This window comes from Aquarana catesbeiana, linkage group LG09 (genome assembly GCF_042186555.1).
Source record: "Aquarana catesbeiana isolate 2022-GZ linkage group LG09, ASM4218655v1, whole genome shotgun sequence".
NCBI classification, from domain to species: Eukaryota; Metazoa; Chordata; class Amphibia; order Anura; family Ranidae; genus Aquarana; species Aquarana catesbeiana.
In genome coordinates this window covers 157,461,241-157,485,137 of record NC_133332.1, presented here as the reverse complement: position 1 = coordinate 157,485,137, position 23,897 = coordinate 157,461,241, and the positions used below count along the sequence as shown (strand labels likewise).

Sequence of the window (23,897 nt, the reverse complement as noted above, 5' to 3'; positions counted from 1 at the left end):
TATCTAATTTAGTCAAAGCATTCACTGAGGGAAAGAGCATAAGATCCCTGGGAGTGAAAAACTGCTGCCTGTAAAACCATAAGTATAAAGAAGTATTGTATCAACCTCAGTAAAACATTGGGAACCATTCCTGAACCACATGCTGTGGGGACTGCCTGTAATTTTTGGGGAGGGAACTGGATCCTGCTTGGGCGCTCTCCCTGGCAATACGTTGAATGTTACCAAGTCCCAAAAGGGATATTTGCCATATTTTGGACCTAAAAACCCTCAACAGATTCCTTCAAATTCCAAAATTTTGTATGGAATCAGCAAGGTCAGTAATTGCCTCTATGAGACACGGGGGAATACCTGAAATCAATGAATGGCCAAGATGTCTATTTGCCCACCTCATCAGCAATTTTTGCAATTAGCAGTGGCAGAAATTAACTTCCAGTTTCTTGCACTATCCTTCAGCCTATCCTCTGCTCCCAGAGTGTTCACAAAGGTCTTAGCACTTCTGCTGACCCTACTCAGAACCAAGCAACCTCTAGTCTATCCTGCTGCTTGGCCACTGGCTTTAACAGCATGGCTGTAAAAACCCAGGTCTTAAAGGAACGAGGGATTTCTGAGTCGGATTCCCATCTTGCTGAAAGCAAGAAACACCACTTTCAGGAAGAATATGATACCTGAAAACTTTTTTTGTCTGGAGTGAATGTAGTTGATTCAGTTCCAGAGATTACTCTGTCTGGAATTCTGGCATTCCTGCAGACCTAACTACTCTGTGTTTGAAACACTGCAATAGAACACATCTGTCATCATGTAAGATATGCACATTGGTCATTAATTTAGTTTCTAAGGTTGAGCTGGAAATATAACTTGTCTACTTCGCTCTTTTATATGTACCTGACTAAAAACTGGATACTTTACAACTATCCTTTAGCTTTTCTATGTAAAATAATTAAATATAAGCAGAGCTATGTGTGAGCAGGGATATACGATTAATGGACATGGGTTGCATGGGATTAAGCTTCATAAGGAGTGGGGTATCGGTGGGTATTTTTAAGCTACTTTTCAAAGGAGATATAGCATCTCAGACACTAAACTATGTTATATCGTTTTGGAGTCTTCCTATCCTAGATGTCACAATCACTTTAAATAACAGTTGTTCAGATCATATGACATTAAAGCAAAAGTATAGAAAAAAAAACACTTAGCCAGTAATGGAATAACACTGTCCAATTGTTTTCTTGCAGCATATATGGAAGACCTTGCTCGATGTGTGGAGCAGAGTAGAAGGTTAATTATTGTGCTAACACCAGATTATGTCATCAGAAGAGGCTGGAGCATTTTTGTGCTGGACAGCAGACTCCATAACATGCTGACCAGTGGTGAAATCAAAGTCATAATAATAGAATGCACCAACCTGAGAGGAAAAGTGAACTATCAAGAGGTGGAATCCCTAAAACATGCCATCAAACATCAGTCACTCATTAAGTGGGATGGTCCAAAAAGCAGCAAACTCAATTCAAAATTTTGGAAGCGCTTAGTCTATGAAATGCCCACAAAAAAGAAAGAAGTGCTATCTAGGCAGCATGTCATGGATAGCGGAGAGCGAAGTCTTTTTGGAGACCTGCAAACTGTACCCTCCATTTCCATAACAGGGACATCTAGCACGCTGGCACCATCTCAAGAAATGACAGGTTACCATCATGCAGAGGCCATGCAAATGAGACATTTCTGCAGGGCTTATGAGAAACCAGCTCCGCCTTTGTCCGTAGCGCCTCTAGGCAATCACCATACATATTGCAACATACCATTAACGCTGCTCAATGGACAGCTGAGCCACAATAACATGGGCAAAGACCCGCAGGAGTACCACGGCAACAATACTCTGATACCAATCACTTCAAGAGAGCTTGGTATTTCCAGTGATATCTGGTAGTACAACATAAGACGTAGACCAGTTATTTTTTTGTTTGTTTTTTTTGCTGCTGTTTAAGCTCTCCGAAGTTTTAAAGAACCTTAAATTCATGCCACAGGAGTGCCAAAACATGCTTTTAAGCAGTGGCACATTTACTCAGTTTTCTACTGGAACAATTTGTTTACAACAACAAAAATATTGATATATCTACTTTTTCTTTTTTAGTTTCAACATAGTTATAAGATCTACAGTATAAATGTTTTCTTGCGGTGTCAGGCAAAACAAAAACACATTATAAATATTTTAGATTAGACGTCGCAATCTTGATGGACTTAAATACAATATTCGAAGACATGAGTATTTCTATATATTTCAAAGAAAATTTCAGTACATTTGAAACAAATAAAAAAATAAATAAATAAATATAGTTACTTTTTAGACTTCTAATTATGCAATTATCATAGCACATTCTGAAAGCATTTCTTATTTGTAAAGAAGGGATTGTGGTAAGGGTTGGTGGGCCCTATCTGAACCTGTCGCATGGCCATGATTTTCAGCCAATAAAAATGCACAACAAATTCTACATATTGGTGAAATCTTTCAGTGCTAGAGAAATATATAGTGGTAAGTCTCTGGCAGTGAGAGGGATATTTTTACACACCAGGCTGTTTTATGTCATTTAAGCACAACATTGTCATCATTGTTTACATACTGGAAGCATGATTTTTTTGTTTGAAAACTGTTTATTAACCAGTATGACTCACTGTTGAAAATAAACATATTTTAAGATGTGCAATTTAATAAGATCTCCTGGGCAAGAATTATAAATGGAAATACTATATATGTCGCTGACTGATGCATCACTCACTAGATATAGAGGCAAACTAAATTCAGAGCTAGAAGTTCAGTTAAAGCTAATCTCTAACTCTTTTTACCTTGGGTTAGAGTGCTGATGGGTTCTGGCTTCTGTCAGGTTATATTGCCATGGTGTATCGATGCAGGGGAGATACCCCCTCACTTCCTGTCCTAGTGACACTTTGTTATGTCCTGATGCACATGGTGTCACTAGGACAAGAAGTAAACCCAAAAATACAACTTGTGGGACACAGACTGTGGTAAAAACCTGAAAAAGGTACTAACCAATATTTCACCATATGCCCTGTATCAATGACAGAGGGGCAAGGTCTTCAACGGGGACTTACTATATCAAATACATGTTTTCAGGGAGCTATGCATAGCACCCTACTGACTCCTCCAACCAACCGATATCTGTCTGCACTGCATTGAGAAGTACAGATAATATCACTGAGTTTGAGTAAGTTATGCAATTTAAACAGGATGGTCTTATTCAATAATATCATTAGCACTTTGATAAAGGGGAAAGGAGGAATGAGGATAGACAAAATATAAATAGATTAAACTTCAGCTTTAATTTTGCTCATCAGCACAAGTGACAAAAAACTTATGCAACATGGCAGCTAACATTTTTCAGAAGGAGGGGCAGCAATGACATAACATGTATTTCTCTCTCTGACAGGTGTGTACTTAATAAATTTGTTTTTAATTTTACTAAATTACGGTATGACTTCAGAAGCACACATGACAGTTCACTACAGGGCAGGGACAGTTGTGGAAAAATCAACCAGACCTTTCAATGTGTAACTTTTATTTTTTTATTTTAGTTTTGGACAGTAAGGAGGATTAGAACTTCTTTCATGTCATCATTGCTGTGTACGATCTTGTTGCAAGCATTCTCCCTCACATGCTATAACCACATACAGCATTTTCACCAAAACAGGAAATTAGGGAATATCTCCAATGGCTTACCCCCTATGCTTAAAGCGGTGTTCCACCCGCAATTTTTTTTTTTTTTAAGTCAACAGCTACAAACACTGTAGCTGCTGACTTTTAATGAGGACACTTACCTGTCCAGGGAGCCTGCGATGTCGGCCCCCCGAGGCCGATCCGTCCATCGGCTCTGGGTGCAGGCGCCACCATTCTAATTAAGGGAAACAGGCAGTGGAGCCTTGCGGCTTCACTGCCCATTTCCTACTACGCATGCATGTTGTGCGGCGTTTTGTGAATGGCCGGCTGTCTTCTGGGGGACACACATGTCCCAGAAGACATCGGGGGGCTCGCCGAAGAAGAGGATATGACGTCCTGCACCATGGACCAGATGGATCAGAAGTACACGCTGTACTTCATAAAAAGGTAAGTTATAAGAAAAAAAAAAGATTTTAACCAATCAAAAACGAGCGATGGAGAGGTGGTCTTTCATTTAAGACCACCTCTCAAAAGTGGACGGAACTCCGCTTCAAGTTGGTTGTAGCCATATTAGTAAACTTGCTCTATAACACCGTTGAGTGCTGTCTGATACTTTTTTTTACCTATCTTTGTTTGTTTTCTTTGAGAAATTGCAGATTTGTCTTAACATTTATGTATCAGTACTGCTTGGACCAAGAAGAAGGTAGGCCTCCAAAAGCTTGCCTTGAAAAATTAACTGATAGTGCAAATAATAAAAGTATCATGGACAGTACTCATCTATTTCGTACCTTACCCACCACACCCTTAACATGCATTGTAAAAAAGAAAAAAGTGTCTGTGCTGCCAGAACAAAAAGTGATAAGAAATCTCCTCAACAGGACACCAGAGAGCAGTAAAAAAAAATTGTCAACATTTTTTCCCTGCCCCCACAATCTAAAATTAAAAAATGGAAATTTGAATTACATGTAAATCCCATATCTTGAAGTACAGAACAGGACACATGATCTGTAGTCATAGACCATGGATTGTATGCCACTACTTTCAGATAATTGGACACGGAAAAAAGCTTTGCTGGGAACCCTCCCACTCACTTTGAGGAACTCCAGTTTTGTAGCAAGCAATAAGAAGAAAATGGGAATGGGTGCCTGTGTCCTGTACTGTACTCCAAGATATGGAATTTCTTAGGCAAGTGGATTTTCCTAAAGAACAAGAACAGTTTGGGACTTTGTATGAGGCGGTGACCTGGTAAGGTCCAATGCCTCCATCCCTGTCTAAATGAGAATGGGGGAAGGGGCAGTGGGACTTTGAATGAAGCACATAGTTGTACAAAAAGAAATCATTATCAATAATATCACAAAAAGAAATGTATTTAAAAATGATAATAATAACAATAATCTGGTATATAATGGTAATCATGATGCATAATGGAATCAATAAAGTTGATATATATATATATATATATATATACACACAAATTTACATATGCTAAAAAACAAATCATCACATAAAATAGACAGCTGATATTGCATAATGCACGTATGAAGAGTATGGTAGGTAGAGACACGGCATTAAACATCTCTACGCGTTTCATGGATTGATCCAATCTTCAGGAGCATGCACATGACTTGGAGTATGCAATATATGGTAGTAGAAATATCTATATGGTCTGACCCTGCCAAGGAAAGGGGGTTGGTAATGAGAAGTAAGAATAAAGATTAAACCCATAAAAGCCCCCACAGTCTAAAGTACTTACAGACGTAACTATGTGATGAGAGTGTGGCACTGCAGATCGGAGACCCCCTGGGGGCATCGCCACAGGGAGCTGAGGTGGCGTGGAGCGGCCCGATGCCTGGCAAGGACAACATCCAAGGAGGGTAGATTTCTAAAAAGTGAAAATTGATCATGGGTAACCATGAATGCTGAAACCAAACAAGGACTGCTGTGAGAGTAATGTAATTTATATAGTGTGCAATGTGTCCTGTACTCGGTAGAGGGCAGGACAGATAATATTATTATAATAGGAAGTGTCAGCGAAGTCCAAGCAGGTGTAGATAGGTTACAAAGGTGTTGAGAGGTGGAAAGTTAGAAAGTGAAATCATGAAAAAGGTTAGATGAAGAAGTTCCAATAGAAAATAATGGTGAATGAAAAGTATACAAATTACCTGCGACTAAACCATGAAAACTTCCAATTCAAAGTGATACAATAGGTGAACCATAGAAAATAGATAGAATCACCAGAGTGAATCAGCCTCTTATGAATGGGACCTATATGAACACCGCCGCCATACACCCACCAACGTTGCGCAGGCATACAGTAGGGGAGGCGCCAACAATTGGATGGACAAGCCGTCCAATATTCACGCCAAAAACATCCCTCCGATGAGTCGCCAGGTGAACAGACAGCGCCGACACTGTAAATATAAAGTAAATATACTGTAATTATCGAATGCAATTGATATAGTAATATACGTCCATAAAATCTATATAGCAATAATGTATCCTTAATTCACACCCCTTCTGTTGATCTAAGCTGCACCCCACATCTGTCCACCCATGTTTGTATTTCAAATGTAGATGCCAGCATCAGCTCCAGACTTGGCTGACTGCCTTTAGTGCAGTTAGGAGACATTCGTTTAGTATGCACCTTTTCTTTCAGTTTCCTTCATTCCCCCTTTTTACCCCAAGCCACACTATGACAGTCCACTCTGCTTTTGTCACCCCCTTCCTCTACCGTCTCATCTCAGTTCTTCTTGTGCTCAATACACCTTTTATTTGCAGACGACACTAAGCTAAGCAGGGCAATAACTTCTCCGCAGAATGTGGAAACGTGCAAAAAGATCTGAACAAATTAATGGGGTGGGCAACTACATGGCAGATGAGGTTCAATGTAGAAAAATGTAAAATAATGCATTTGGGTGGCAAAAATATGAATGCAATCTATACACTGGGGGGGAGAACCTCTGGGGGAATCTAGGATGGAAAAGGACCTGGGGGTCCCAGTAGATGATAGGCTCAGCAATGGCATGCAATGCCAAGCTGCTGCTAACAAAGCAAACAGAATATTGGCATGCATTAAAAAGGGGATCAACTCCAGAGATAAAACGACAATTCTCCCACTCTACAAGACTCTTGTCCGACCACACCTAGAGTATGCTGTCCAGTTCTGGGCACCAGTCCTCAGGAAGGATGTACTGGAAATGGAGCGAGTACAAAGAAGGGCAACAAAGCTAATAAAGGGTCTGGAGGATCTTAGTTATGAGGAAAGGTTGCACTGAACTTATTCTCTCTGGAGAAGAGACGCTTGAGAGGGGATATGATTTCAATATACAAATACCATACTGGTGACCCTACAATAGAAATAAAACTTTTTCGCAGAAGAGAGTTTAACAAGACTCGTGGCCACTCATTACAATTAGAAGAAAAGAGGTTTAACCTTAAACTACGTAGAGGGTTCTTTACTGTAAGAGCGGCAAGGATGTGGAATTCCCTTCCACAGGCGGTGGTCACAGCGGGGAGCATTGATAGCTTCAAGAATCTATTAGATAAGCACCTGAATGACCACAACATACAGGGATATACAATGTAATACTGACACATAATCACACATAGGTTGGACTTGATGGACTTGTGTCTTTTTTCAACCTCGCCTACTATGTAACTATGTAACTATGTAACCTCAACTGTGCCTCCCTTATATACAATATTCAGATTCCTCAAATCCTTAATTTCCTTAACTCTTCTACTTACTCCAGCATATAAATCACTCTTCTCTTTCACCAAGCTCTCTCTCCCCCAATCAACTTGCTCTCCCCTCCCATGGTCAACCAATAAATAATTTAAAGAGTCTTTTAAGTGAGATGCACTTTTATACTAGGAGCTCCTCCATACAGATCTAAAGAAGTTACAGCCTGAAGGGCATTTTCTTTGTCACTATCTAAAAGGAAAGCAGCCTAGAATCAGAATAAGGTCCTCCCACACTATATTTCGATCACCAATCTGCATTTTTGAGAACTAACAATTTTTATTGATTTTTCAAGAAAAAAGGAATTTCCAACATAAAATACAGGAAAACATGCTTTGTTGTAGTAAAAGTATATCTGGCATGTAATCAACAAACATTTTGGCCAGTGGTAAAGTTCGGTGCAGGCGTGCATAGCTTACAACCATTGATAGCATGTAGAATTGTTGTGTTAATTAGATAGCACACCAAAATCTAGCCTGCATAAGTGCGCGTAAACAAATGAAGGAGGAGAAAAATATAATGAAAAGGTTAAGGGGAGTCAGGGATAGAAGAAAGAAACGGGATAGAAAGTAGTGAAGGAGGGAGAATAAGAGAGGACAACCACCTGCCCCAAAAGCTCTGCACCACCTGAGAGGCACTAATCATAAGTGCAGACAATCTCTGCGAGGTCGAGGGTTACGAAGTATTAGGTTATAGGAGTCTCCAACAAGACCCATGGCTCCCATACTCGATTATGTATATCAAGAGTGTTATTTAGAGAGGCCAACAGGTACTCCATTCTTTTAACATCTCTGATCCCGAAGTGCAGTTCGAACAGTGAGGGGGGTTTCCTCTTTTTCCACCTCAGGGCCACCTCAGGAGGTGGGTGGGAGGCCCAGAAGACAATCTGCATTTTTGAAGGAGAAAAGTCACTTTAAAGTAGATCCATTGGAACCAATTGTCACTTCTATTGGTCCAGCACTATCACACTTACAGCAGATATAGAATCCAGGGGGAAGTCAGAGGTCAAAGCAGGAGATTAGCATGAGCCACACCTTGTATAAAGGTCTTAACAAAAGTTTATGAAGCCAAAGGTCTTTGGAAATGAATGATTAGGGCTGAAACCTGTTACTTTAGAGTACTAGGAGTCAAATGCTGGTCTACAGTAGACCAGACTGGGGGAAGGTCAGAATTTGAGGAATAGACAACTCAAATGTGTTGACGTGCCTGCTTTCCTACAAGCCATAATAGGTCTTCCAAGTGGAATGGTAGATCTTACAGGAAGTATATTTTCACACTTTGAGCACAGTGGGAATGACAGAACCAATAATGTCCCTATACGTTAGGACCTGTGTTTCAACATCCATATTATTAAAGCCAACAACGGAGAAGCACGATGGAATAGAGGGACCTGTGGTAGGAGTTCTGGATTGTTTGAAAGAGGCTAAGGCACATCTGCCAGTAGTCTGAGCATTTCTGTGAACCAAGTTCTCCTGGGCCAATTTAAGGCAATAAGGATTACCTAAATCCATCCTTCCTCTGTCTTGCAGAGCAGTCAAGGGAGAAACTTCACCGGAGGGAGGAATGCATACACCAGACTAAATGGGGTACATAGAATTGACCTCAAAGGCCAGGACATCCCTGGATCTGATCACAAACCTGTTCAGTTTCTTGGTGAATCTGGAAGCCACAATGTCCACATCTGGTGTTCCCCACTTCTGAAATAGCATCAGAAAAATCTGGGTGTGAAGGAACCACTCCCCTGAGTCTAGGCGTTGGTTACTCAGGATGTCCACCAGCCAATTTTCCACACCTAGTATGTAAAAGGCTGAGAGTGTTGGAACATGGTTCTCTGCCCAAGGGAGAATCAGGCTTGCCTCCTTTTGAGATGCCAAACTTCTAGTTCCTCTTTGTAGCAAAGAGGCCCAGTGTAGGAGAGTCAGTCTTATAGCTCTCAGTTCCAGAATATTAATGGGGAGTACTGTGGGGACCAGTTTTCTAAAATCTAGGGTTGAGGTGAAAATTCACCATGCCAGGCAGATTTTTGCCTACCTGGAGAGAAGTAGTGGGTGACCTAGAGAAGGGATCAATTTCACCCATATCATGAAAATGTTGAGCTGCAAAGGTCTGGAGTGGAACTGAGAAAAGGGCACCACCTTGCAGGAAGCCATCCAGAACCCTCAGGCAGAATCAAGGGATGCCTGGTTGATCTGTGAGTCTGACAGTTGGACCTCGGAGAAGCTCCCCTTCCTGGAGGAACTGGGGGAAGAAAATGCTGGCCTGGACCATATCTAAAATCAGTACTAGGTACTCTAGGTGACTGGAAGACTGGAGTACAGATTTCTTTAACTTCTTTGAATGTTGGAAGACAAAACTGTGGCTGAGGAGTCTTTCAGCAGCAGGTCATCTAGGTATCCCATGACGAGTAGGGCAGAAGGGAGCCTGAAACGGATGGCAAGGTTTCCCGCAAGGCAAAAAAAGTGTTGGTGTGTGGGAATGTGAAGGCATCTTGGCTGTCCACTGATGCCAAAAATTCACCTGATCTGAGAAAAACATTCACAGACCTTGTGGACTGAATGCAAAATTTTTATCTGTTCAGGGATTTTAGGACCTAAATAGAATGAATGCCTTTGCTTGGTTTTTGTTAATAGGTTTGAGTAAAACCCTTTGACGTTTTCTTCTGCAGGAACTAGGATTACCACTCCTTGTGCCAGACATTGATTTAGTGAAACCCACAAGTCTGCCTGTTTTAAGGTGAAGCTGGCTGATTGGAGAGTAGGTATCGTGGAAGAGGAAGGGATAGAATTTATCTTTAGTAGCCCCTGGAAATTACAGATTGGAACCATGGGATTTAAGATGTCTTTGTTCCAGAATGGTGCAAAGGCCAACAGATATCCCCCCCACTCCAGAGTGAATAATATCCATTTATTGTGAAGAGGGCTCATGAGATGACTTTTAGGATTTTGGGGTCCAAGGCTTGTGATAAAAGGATGAATTTAGAGGAGGATGCCTGGAAGAAGCGAAAGAACTCCTTTCAGTTAGTAGTAGGTCTAGGTTGTTTTTTTGGGGTAGCAGTACTCTTCCCAAGTAACTTTTTGCTAAATTTATCATGGGCTTCACCAAACAGGCATTCACTATTGAAAGACATATGTAAAGGATGCCTTTTACAAGCAGGTTCAGCATACTAAGCCTTTAACCACAAAATTGTGTGCATCTGCGCAGAGAGCAGTGTCAACTTAGAGGCCTGGTGAATTAAATTCTCTTGGTATTAACACAACATAGCAGTTCTGAAGACACAAGATTTAATAGTTCTAGGAGACCATGACCTTCCAATGTAAAATCATGTTAACTATTCATTTGTTCAGTCCATTTAGCTACAGTCTGACAAATGGACATGGCTGTAATGGTTGGTTGCAAGACAGGAACCACAAGAGCAAAGGATGGTATCAATAAGGTTTTAATGAGTCTGTCAACTGAAAACCTTAAAAAGGAGGAAATGTTTTCAACAGGAACAGTAAAATACTTGAAAACTGAGATGGCAGGATTTACTACTGGGATAGACTATTTTTAGATAAATGAATTTTCAAAACCATATAACTCGGTTTTGGTGGACTATAATACTGTGTGAGGATTTGGCCAATTCGTATACAAAGCACAGTTGCGTGTACATGTGCAAGAGGAAAGGTATTTTTAGATTTCACCGGGTGTTTAGTGCCCACAAGAGCTTATTTAGGCTGAAGAGATTCCAGTGCTGTTAGATAAAGGCTAGTATTCAAGAATAAAAGAGCTTCCTGTAGAAAGCATATGGTCTGAAGCCTTAGCTTGTGTCCCATAATACACAGAAGGTGAAATATCCTCTGAAGGATCCTCTTTTGCATCCACCTCACCCTCCTCAATATCTTCCTCAAAGACCTTAGGAGAATCAAGGTCAAACTCCTGAATAGAAAGGCTGAATAGCTCTTTTGGGCCTTGAAGACCAAAATCTCCAGAAGGGCACAAATAAATCAGACATTTATTTCAAAATCTTCTTCCATGTTTTGAGTGGTGCCTGGCCATCTCTTCATGGATTCCCTGCATGCTTTTCAGCTTTATTGCTGTTTACTTTCAACTTCTAAAGGACTACATATCCCATGGTACCTTGCTACCTGCAATCTTATACCAACTGTACCTCCTGCAACTGCTCCTCTCAGCACCTATGTAGTTCAGAATCAGACTCTGTGGATTGTGTGGCACAGCAGTGCTCCCGCACAGGGCATAGTGAATACATGTTACAGAATTCAAGGAAGTAAATGTGTGGGGTATTTTACTGTTCCTGTTGAAAACGTTTTCTTCTTTTTAAGGTTTTCAGTTGAAAGTCTTATTGATGCCATCCTCTTTACAAAGTAAATTTAAAAACTACAGGGTCACTCAGATTAATAGGAGTAGGCTAAAAATAAAAAATAAAAAACAATCTGTAAATTAATATATGATTTTAAACATTGACCATAGATATTATTAAATAGTTTTGTGAAATAATTCCCTTTTCAATTTATTTTACAAAAAAGGAAGCAAATTAGAACAATTTAAATAAACACTAGGATATGTATTACATTCAAGGAAGGCATAGGGAAGTAAAGCTTAGGGACTCATGAACAGGAACCTGCAGTATACATCAATGTTTCCTAATGTCTGGATTGCAGCAAGGGCCAATTTATATGAATATACAGTAAATACAGGTTTCTGTCTTTGTGCTTATCCTCAAAGTAAAAGTATCAAAACCCGGGCCCATATCTGATAGTTGTGAACTTTGCTTGCATTCATACTTATGGGTCTTCCAGTACAACAGTGGCGCTAGGACTTGGATTGCTTAGTTCAGTTGTAAAGCTGTTTCTGACCACTTCATGTAATAGCAAGAAGGGTTCCTGCCTTATGTACTTACTTAACCTACTTTACTAGTATTGTGAGCAGCTACAGTATATAAGATATCACCTGTCCTGCAATCTGCAGGTGATACTTGTTAGGCTGACCACGTTACAATCCAATTGTATGATCTCTGTTAGATTTATCAACATCGTGTAGTACAAGGGCCTGGCTGATTGTCTACAGATTGCGTGAATTGTTTAGGCAGGTCCTTGTATTACATAGTTTTGGTAGATATAAAGATGATTGTACAAAGATTGTGTAGTGAGGCTGGATGTGCTTGGTGAACCTTAAAGTGTTACTAAACCGAGAACCCTGCATTCACTATATCTGGTCTCCCACAGTAAACGGAACATAGAAATGCAATTATTTAAGTAAATATAAACTGCAAAATACCTTTCATCAGCAGTATATAGTAGTCTTGTGACTTCTATCAGTATCCGGCTGAGCACTGGTTAAAGCTTGTAGGAGGCGTTTTCATTCTCCTCTGACTGTCTTATGAGGCTGCATGACCCCTGACTTTCTGTCTGGACAGTACCGATTGGCCTTGAGCTCATTAAATGCACCCCCCCCCAAAAAAAAAACTCTCTTTAGCAATACGCACCAATCTGAGCATGTGCAGAGTGCCCCCAAGCCTCTATACTATCAACAGATGGGGACAGTAAAAGAAGGGGAGGATCAGAGAAGACAGGGTCAAACAGCCTTTTTACACAATGAGTATAACAAGCCTACTGCATATGCAGACTGATTTTACTGTTGTGGGTTCAGTAACACTTTAAGGGGACATCACTAGGTTAATATGATGATGTCATGCACTCTTCCTATAATGCCTTATCATACAGAGGAACTGCAGAAGTTACAAAGTCAACACGGTTTAACTTTTGTTACAAAAGCATTCTATCTATATTCAGCAGGTTTTATAGTGCTTCTGGGTATACTGCAGTCTCTTGTCATGTGATTTTCTAAGAACAACAAAGTTCTAAAACTGGGAAAATACCAGGCTGCATTTTTCTGCATTTGATTCAAGGCCATTCAGAAAAGGAGAATTCCACAAACTATGCTACTAAAGCATGCAAAGAATCTGCCCAAAATGTGCCTTCATGGGGCAATATACTTGCGGTCTGACTTCTACTTCCTCTTCATAATGTTAGCTTCTGAATGATGCATCTGCCAGCAGAAGTATAATAGTATCCCCTTTTTAAATAGGAGGACAAACCCTTCTCTTTTATATTTCTCCAATAAAGGATTAATCCTGGAGGTGTTGTTATTTCAAATAAAAAAATTTACAACACACTATGGAAAATGCCAGCAATAGGACTGACAACAAAAGCAATAGCTGAGTCTTCAGGTGTGTTAATTTGATAGTTTTACAATTGCATTGATAATCAAGCAGAGAGTGTCTCCGTCCCTCTGCAGTTCAGGTAAAAGTTTTTAGTATTTTGTTGAAGTGGGAATATGTGTGTATAGGTGATATACATATTATTCAATGTAAACTTGTACTTTTCATTATTTGCTGTCACATTGATGCCTGAGCTGAAACAAGAGTGACCCAAGAAATCAGTTTGCCAATAAAGGTGTCATCTGAACTGAACAATCTTCAGGTTTTTCACTTTGTGGAGCTTGTCTACCTTGGGTGTGAATGCATTGAATGCAGAATGATTAAGGTCCATCATACACAAGTTGGGTGGATGATCGCCCAGACATCAATCATGAGAGGTGTCAAACACAAATAATTTGCATATCCAGTATTCTGTGCATCAGTGGTGATCACCATGCCATCTGAATTAGATGTATGCTTGAAGATGGCCATATTCTATTTAAATCTCCTGATAAATGGGCTGAAATTTTATCAGTGGGTGGTCCAGTCTGCCACCTCCTGCCCAATATCCTTCAATTAAAAAATTGAAGGAGTGGGATGGAAAATTAAAATCAGATGCAACTGCTGGCCTGGTATTTTATAGCGGACAGGGCTAGCTGTCAAAATACAATAACTGCAGCAGGAGATTAGTCCATCTTCACTGTGTAGAATGGATGAAGGAATCTCTGTTAGACTTTTGTTCTATATGTGTATGGCCAGCTCAAGCATTATTTCCCTAGACTCTAAAAACATTTTGGCTCTATATTCATTTACTGGTCAAATAAACCTCTATCTCAAATAAGCATACAGTACTGTGCAAACGTTTTACGCAAGTGTGAAGAAATGCTGTAAAGTAAGAATGCATTCAAACATATAGATTTTAATTGTGTGTTTTTATCAATTTACAAAATGCAAAGTAAGTAGACAGAAGCAAATCCTTAATCAAATCAATATTTAGTGTGAATACCCTTTGGATTCAAACCAGCATCAATTCTTACACTTGCACAAAGTCAGGGATTTTGTACGATTAACCGTTTCAGCCCCGGAAGATTTTACCCCCTTCCTGACCAGAGCACTTTTTGCGATTTGGCACTGCGTCGCTTTAACTAACAATTGCGCGATCGTGCGACGTGGCTCTTTTGACGTCCTTTTTTACCCACAAATAGAGCTTTCTTTTGGTGGTATTTGATCACCTCTGTAATTTTTATTTTTTGTGCTATACACAAAATAAGAGCGACAATTGTGAAAAAAAAGCATTCTTTTTTACATTTTGCGATAATAAATATCCCCCAAAAATATATAAAAAAACATTTTTTTTCCTCAGTTTAGGCCGATACGTATTCTTCTACATATTTTTGGTAAAAAAAAAAAATCGCAATAAGCGTTTATTGATTGGTTTGCGCAAAAGTTATAGCGTTTACAAAATAAGGGATAGTTTTATGGCATTTTTATTAATATTTGTTTTTTTTAACTAGTAATGGTGGCGATCAGCGATTTTTATTGTGACTGCGACATTATGGCGGACACGTCGGACATTTTTGACACATTTTTGGGACCATTGTCATTTATACAGCAATCAGTGCTATAAAAATGCACTGATTCCTGTGTAAATGACACTGGCAGTGAAAGGGTTAACCACTAGGGTGCGGGTAGGGGTTAAGTCAGTACTAGGGATGTGTTCTAACTGTAGGGGGGATGGGCTGAGTGTGACACGTGACTGATCTCTGCTCCCGATGACAGGGAGCAGAGATCAGTGACACTGTCACTAGGCAGAATGGGGAGATGCTGTTTACATCAGCATCTCCCCGTTCGTCCTCTCTGTGAGGCGATCGCGGGTATCCCCATGGCGATCGAGTCCACGGGACCCGCGACCCGACTCACGGAGCTCCCGACCGGCGCGCGCGCAATGGCACAGCGGGGAATTTAAATGGACCTACCTGTAAGGCCATTTGCCCAGCCGTGCCATTCTGCCGACGAACATGCGCCGGTCGGGAAGGGGTTAAAGTCAGGTGTATGATTAACCAATTATACCAAGCAGAGGCTAATGATCATCAATTTCATATGTAGGTTTAACCACTTGACCACTGGGCACTTAAACCCCCTTCCTAACCAGACCAATTTTCAGCTTTCGGTGCTCTCACACTTTGAATGACAATTACTCAGTCATACAACACTTTACCCATATGAAATTTTTATCCTTTTTTTCACACAAATAGAGCTTTCTTTTGGTGGTATTTAATCACCGTTGGGTTTTTTATTTTTTGCGCTATAAAAGAAAAAAGACTGAAAATTTGGTAAAAAAATGAATTTTTCTTTGTTTCTGTTATAAAATTTAGCAAATTAGTAATTTTTCTTCGTAAATTTTGGCCAAAATTTATACCGCTACATATCTTTGGTAAAAATAAGTACAACTTGGTGTATATTATTTGGTCTTTGTGAATGTTAGAGAGTCCAAAAGCTACGGTGCCAATATCTGAAAATTGATCACACCTGAATTACTGACGGCCTATCTCATTTCTTGAGACCCTAACATGCCAGAAAAGTACAAATACCCCTCAAATGACCCCTTTTTGGAAAGAAGACATTCCAAGGTATTTAGAAAGATGCATGGTGAGTTTTTTTGAAATTGTCATCTTTTCCCACAATTCTTTGCAAAATCAAGATTTTTTTTTTCTTTTTTTTTTTTTTTCACAAAATTGTCATATTAGAAGGTTATTTCTCACACACAGCATATGCATACCACAAATTACACCCCAAAACACATTCTGCTATTACTCCCGAGTATGGCGATACCACATATGTGAGACTTTTACACAGCATGGCCACATACAGAGGCCCAACATGCAGGGGAGCACCTCCAGGCGTTCTGGAGCGCCCAGGCCAATTCTGACATTTCTCTCCTACATGTAAAAATCATAATTTATTTGCTAGAAAATTACATAGAACCCCAAAACATTATATATATATTTTTTTTAGCAAAGACCCTAGAGAATACAATGGCGGTTGTTGCAACTTTTTATCTCGCACGGTATTTGTGCAGCAATTTTTCGAACGCGTTTTTTTGGGGAAAGAAACAGTTTTGTGCTTTAAAAAAAAACAAAACAGTAAAGTTAGCCCAATGTTTTTGCATAATGTGAAAGATGAAGTTACGCCGAGTAAATAGATACCCAACATGTCACCCTTCAAAATTGCACACTCTCGTGGAATGGTGCCAAACGTCGCTACTTAAAAATCTCCATAGGTGACACTTTAAAATTTTTTCCTGGTTACATGTTTTGAGTTACAGAGGAGGTCTAGGGCCAAAATTATTGCTCTCACTCTACCGATCGCAGCGATACCTCACATGTGTGGTTTGAACACCGTTTTCATATGTGGGCGGGACTTACGTATGTGTTCGCTTCTGCATGCGAGCACACGGACATGGGCGCTTTAAATTTTTTTTTTTCTTTTTTTATTGTTTATTTTACTTTATTTATTTTAGTTTGACACTTTTTCCCCCCAAAAAAATTTTTTGATCACTTTTATTTCTATTACAAGGAATGTAAACATCCTTGTAATAGGAATATGGCATGACAGGTCCTCTTTACAGTGAGATATGGGGTCAATAAGACCCCACATCTCACCTCTAGGCTGGGAAGCCTGAAATAATAATAAAAAAAAAACGATCTTGGCTTCGATCGTAGCGGTGAGTCGGTAGAAGCACCGGAGGGTGGCGGGAAGGGGGGGCGTCCCCTCTCGCCTCCCATAAGAATGATCAAGCAGTGGAACAGCAGCTATGATCATTCCTATGGTGTAGGAAATCGCTGGCTGAAAAAGCTGATATCTGAATGATGCCTGTAGCTGCACCCATCATTCAAATATACCCGCTCAAAGTCAGGGACGTCATATGACTGTGGGCGGGAACTGGTTAAAAATTGCGGAGTATTGCGGGCTATTGCAGAGTATTGCGGGGTATATTGCAGAGTATTGCGGGGTATATTGCAGAGTATTGCAGGGTATATTGCAGAGTAGTGCCGGGTATAATGCAGAGTAGTGCCGGGTATAATGCAGAGTAGTGCCGGGTATTATGCAGAGTATTGCAGGGTGTTATGCAGAGTATTGCAGGGTATAGTGCAGAGTATTGCAGGGTGTTATGCAGAGTATTGCAGGGTGTTATGCAGAGTATTGCAGGGTGTTATGCAGAGTATTGTAGGGTGTTATGCAGAGTATTGCAGGGTGTTATGCAGAGTATTGCAGGGTATAGTGCAGAGTATTGCAGGGTGTTATGCAGAGTATTGCAGGGTATTATGCAGAGTATTGCAGGGTGTTATGCAGAGTATTGCAGGGTGTTATGCAGAGTATTGCAGGGTGTTATGCAGAGTATTGCAGGGTATAGTGCAGAGTATTGCAGGGTGTTATGCAGAGTATTGCAGGGTGTTATGCAGAGTATTGCAGGGTGTTATGCAGAGTATTGCAGGGTATAGTGCAGAGTATTGCAGGGTGTTATGCAGAGTATTGCAGGGTGTTATGCAGAGTATTGCAGGGTATAGTGCAGAGTATTGCAGGGTGTTATGCAGAGTATTGCAGGGTGTTATGCAGAGTATTGCAGGGTATAGTGCAGAGTATTGCAGGGTGTTATGCAGAGTATTGCAGGGTATAGTGCAGAGTATTGCAGGGTGTTATGCAGAGTATTGCAGGGTGTTATGCAGAGTATTGCAGGGTGTTATGCAGAGTATTGCAGGGTATAGTGCAGAGTATTGCAGGGTGTTATGCAGAGTATTGCAGGGTGTTATGCAGAGTATTGCAGGGTATAGTGCAGAGTATTGCAGGGTGTTATGCAGAGTATTGCAGGGTATAGTGCAGAGTATTGCAGGGTGTTATGCAGAGTATTGCAGGGTGTTATGCAGAGTATTGCAGGGTGTTATGCAGAGTATTGTAGGGTATTATGCAGGGATGGCTGAGCATTGAGGGATGGATGGATGTGACAGCAATTGTCACTGAGCACCGCTGTGGGCACTACACATGCAGCCCACAGCGGTGCTGCCATCCGATCCCTCCCCCTCTCCCCTCGCACTGTACCGATCGGTACAGAGAGGGGAGGGAGGAACCGGCGTCATGAGATGACGCCGGTCTGTTGACATGTGATCGCTCCGTCATTTGACGGAGCGATCACATGGTAAACGGCCGCGATCAGCGGCCGTTTACCGTGATCCGTGATGCGCCGGGTCCTCAGGACCCGGAGGTCACGGAAGTTCTCGGGTGCGCGCCCCAGGGGGCGCGCGAGAGCAGTATTCTGGGAGGACGTCCATGGACGTCCACCCAGAACTAGCCGACCGCGCTGTTGCCGTCTTTCGGCTATGGCCCGGTCGGCAAGTGGTTAAACACAGTCATGAACTGAAACAGAAATAGCTGTGTAGGAGGCTTAAAACTGGATGAAGAATAACCAGACTCTGCTACTAAGGTGTGGTTGTGGAAGACAGTTTCATGTCACAGGTCATGCCCATTGGCAAGACAGAGCAACAAGACACAAGGTAGTTATATTGCATCAGCAAAGTCTCTCCCAGGCAAAGATTTCAAATCAGACTGGGGTTTCAAGATGTGCTGCTCAAGTTCTCTTGAATAAGCACAAAGAAACGGGAAACATTAAGCACCATAGATGCAGTGGTCAGTCAGGGAAACTTGATGCAGCAGATAAAAGACACATGAAACTGTCTTCCACAACCACACCTTAGTAGCAGAGTCTCCGTGAGGCGATTGCGGGCATAACCACGGCGATTGAGTCCGCGGGACCCGCGACCTGACTCACGGAGCTCCCGGCCAGCGTGCGCGCAATGGCACGGTGGGGAATTCAAATCGACGTGTAAGGCCATTTGCCCAGCTGTGCCATTCTGCCAACGAACATGCGCCGGTCGGGAAGGGGTTAAAGTCAGGTGTATGATTAACCAATTATAGCTGATTGATAAAAACAAATTATTTACACTTCTATTTCTGAAAGCATTCATAATTTACAGCATTTTTTCACAGCTGCCTAAAACTTTTGTACAGTATTGTAAACTGATATGTTTATCAGGTTTCTAACATTAAAGACAGAAGTCTGACAATCTATGAAATCACACCTCCATAAGTCAAGACATCTCTGTAAAATGTGGTTCTTCTTTAATCTATGGAAGCACCAAAACTGGAACATAATAGTATAGTAATAACTACACAGAGCAGGCTTGCCTTGGAGGTAACCCCTATTAATTAATAGTAATACACATGAAGTCCAAACATGTTCAAGGCAACTGAAATTATGTAAAAATTGTGCACTTAGACTTGCATTACGCAGCAACCTATATTCCAGACACAAATGAATTACAAAAACAATTCATCTAAAAGGTACACAAAACCAACATTCTCTGTAGTGATCAATTCTAAAATACCTAAAAAATATCTTTATCCTCTGAAGATGTCCATTGCACAAGGCAAAACATGCATAGGGTGATGCCAGTGACATATGTGTATACCCGCTGTTGATCCCTGGTGTGTGTGTTACTCTAACTTTTGTGAGAATATCTACTTTTAATAAATCATGTTGTTTTAGCATACTATTCTATGGTCCTTTGTTCTTTCTCCTACCCATCATTACTTTGAAGTGCTGGCTTTGGCTGACCAGTGAAGGAACGTGGAGGCGGTGGAGTCAGTGGTATCCTGATTAGTTGCCCCAAAATTGTATGATTTCTGCGCTATTGATCTCTTATCATTTGCAGATCATTACTGTTTGGTAGGGGAACTGGCACACTTGTTTGTGAGGTGGTTTGGGATTCTAATGCCGCGTGCACACGATCGGACTTCTCATCGGAAAAAGATATGACGGCTTTTTCGATGGGATTCTGCTCAAGTTTGCCTTGCATACACATGGTCATGCAAAAGTTCGCTGAAATTACGACCGTCAAGAACGCGGTGTCGTACAACACTACGACGAGCCAAGAAAATGAAGTTCAATGCTTCCGAGCATGCGTTGAATTATTTCCGAGCATGCGTAGGAATTTTGCGCATCAGAATTGCCACAGACGATCGCATTTTCGGATAGGAACTTTTCCCGACCGAAAAATTGAGAGCATGCTCAATCTTTTGCTGGCTGAAATTCGGCCAGCAAAAACCCGATGGAGCATACACACGGTCGCATTTGCCGATGAAACACTCTCACCGGTCTTTTGTGGGCCGAAATTCCGATCGTGTGTACGGGGCATTACGTATGAACTTTCATCATTTTCAAGATTTCACATTTGGAGTTATATATATTTCTCTTTGAAGTTTATTTCTTTGTTATGCATAAGTGAATTAAATGTTTTGAGACAGCTATTTCAACATTTATTTGATACACATTGTTCATTATGGTTTAATATGATTTAACTATTTTTTCACACACATTTTTGTATTGATCACTACAAAGATATTGGTTTTGTGCACCTTTTAAATTATTAGCTGAAAGTATGAAGTAGCGCTGCTGAAAACAGATCTGCAACAATACACCCTACACATACTTTCCAGCATGTACAGGCCCAGTTCCCACCCCTGTGGCATTAACGAGAAGAGTCCAGACATCCAAATTCTGTCTCTCATTTTTATTGAAGCAACAGTGTCACAGCATAAAAGCACAATGTAAGCACAGTAGAGGAGAAGCAAGGCTTACGTGTTTCACGCTACCTATCGCTTAATCATAACCAACCATGGTTATGATTAAGCTCTAAGTAGCATGGAACACGTGAACTTTGCTTCTTCCTCACTTTGTTTACATTGTGCTTTTATGCTGTGACACTGTTGCTTCAATAAAGATGGGACACAGAATTTAGTGCGGCCATCTGGGCTCTTCTTGTTTATGCAGCTGAAACTTTGTTGTAGCAAATAAAGCGAATGCAGAATATGTCAGTTCCCTAAATCCATTTCTAACAAGCAAAGAAAGGTTACGTGGTGGGCCAATTGCTAGCACTTACATAATGTAAGAAGTCTGTAAAAATGTCTTGTCAACTACTACTGAAAAGATACAGGTATACCATTGGACTGTCACTATTTTTTGTTACTGCCACAGACCTCCGCCTTCCACCCCTCCCTTTTTACATAGCTGTTTGCCATTCTGATTCTGTTGTTGAGGGCTACAATGAATCACTATAATGTCACAGAGAAACATGGCAGCCCAGGACCTGGTGATGGCTGCTGAGAAGAGGATCTCAGAAGGACGATTCTGGATATCTGAAATGTGCACAGCCATGCATCAGGTAAGCGAAAACAAAAAGAGCAACGAAAAAAATTATAGGGAGGGTAAAATTCCTTTTTTTGTATTTATTTAATATATTGTCAAAAGCTGTTAGCAGCTCATGGCGTTATTGTGACGCATCATCTTCACTTTCACTCTTTCACTTTATGTTTATCATATATTTGTGTTACTGTACCCTTAAGAGATCCTTGCGAGTTTAAAATATTTTTTTTCATGAGTTCACCACTATTTCACGGTGACCCGACCCTACTAGTGTCACTACCAGTCTATATAGGGTCCTTTTAGTGTTTATTGGTTTAACACTTATATTGTTTTTATCATCACTCTTGTGTCACTTATTTTTTGACTTCAACGTCTAGATATCAGTCTATACACGATTACATTTGTGTCTCATTAAATACACTTTATTGTTTTTTTCTCCTTTCAGACATCTATTCTGTCAGGTTTCACCCAATAACGCACATGTATTGTTTAGCGCCACACTTACCTATCTTCTCACTTTCGTTACAATTAGTCTGATTGTTGTGCTGGCTGCTTTTTTGCTTTGGTTGGCGCATTATTATTTATGTTTTGTAGTTTCAATTTTAGACGCATATAGTGCTGCCTCCATTTAATTCCTTGGTGTCATCTATATTCAGATCATGGATGTATTTGACTACCGTACCAACCGTTCAGTGAACACTGAGGGTGTATTTACTCTGTTGAAAACAGATACAGAGATAGGGGGTCTATTCCTTAGATTGAAGAATCTTATGGTATCTGAGCTCCATCTTGATTGGGACATTGTGTTCCTGGAGCAATATGCCAAGGAACACATGGTCCCCAGAGGTTTAAGGTGGAATGTATATCCGCAACAAGGGGACTCAGATTTAGAATCCTGGTTCCGTTATTTTAATGAGGTGGGGATTTCCCTTTTGAAGTTTTTGACGGACAAAAAAAGGGCTAGAATGGTGGCTATAGACAGAGAGATAAAGGAGATCAAAGAGAAACTGGCCTCCTTTCGTTCTTCTTCTGAGTATGCCACACATTCTACTTCTTTGAGAAATCTCTTAGAAAAAGAAGAGAAAGATCAAAAAACAAAAAAAGTACACCAGGGATGTCAATGACTATAAAAATGGCTGTGTTTTCTCCTGGCAAACGAAAGAAGAGGGACCTGCTGTCCCTGAGAACAGTTCCTATCAAATGGACGTTTCAGAACAGCAACAATCCCATTCCCAACCACCCCCACTTAAAAGCGGCGGCATAATAGACTATAGGGCTGATGATTATTACCAATCCGCCCCTCCCAATACACCCAGAGCTCATCGGAGGGGACCTCCAGCTAATTCCAGAGGTAGGGAGAAAGGAGGGAGAGGTAGAGAGAGAGGTCAGAGAGATAAGTCCTCCCACTATGATCGTCAGAGGCCCACACCGGGAAGAGTAAATCTTTATGACGGACATAATGAACCCTATGAGCACTCTTACCCACAGAGGACTCCCATACGATCGTTTAACAGATATTCCCCCTTAAGGGATGACAGACCACGTGAGAACTATAACTCCTACCATCCATATAGAGAGACTGATTCCAGCTATTACAATAGATCACCTTTTAATTACAATCAACAACAACCAGGCCCCTCTTACCAAGGGGATTTTCCCAAAGAACCACGGAGATTCAAACGAGCCATAGACGGGAACGGGGGACCAGAGGGGGGAGGCGCGCCCGACAAAAGAAAAAGGGTTTAAAGGAGAGTGGGATATTTAATCTCAGTAAAGCTCATCTATCAGAAGCTGAACTTCTGGTCTTGGAAAAAGGTTTAAAGTTCGCTCCCCCTAACAAACTGAATAAATTCAGTACTTTCATAGACATTCAAAAATATGTACGGAAATTAAATGTACAAAGACATATTATCTCTAACCCCATGAGACCAAAAGTTGAAATTAACTCACATATAGTCCATTCTGGACTCTCAAACCCTTCTCTCTTTAACCCTCCTGGTCCTACTGCCCCTTCTATTAAAGTCTTTCGAGACCTCGT

General features: G+C 40.8%; 1 protein-coding gene across 1 annotated transcript in view; it reads left to right on the top strand.

Moving 5' to 3' along the window:
- The window catches only part of IL1RAPL2 (interleukin 1 receptor accessory protein like 2), a 1,633,909-nt gene extending 1,620,072 nt beyond the window's left edge, over positions 1-13,837 (top strand). Inside the window, exon 11 of the mRNA XM_073599302.1 lies at positions 1,233-13,837. Within this exon, the coding sequence (XP_073455403.1) occupies positions 1,233-1,921 (689 nt within the window). The 3' untranslated portion in view covers positions 1,922-13,837. The remainder of the gene's footprint in view (positions 1-1,232) is intronic.
- The last annotated feature ends 10,060 nt before the right edge of the window (positions 13,838-23,897 follow it).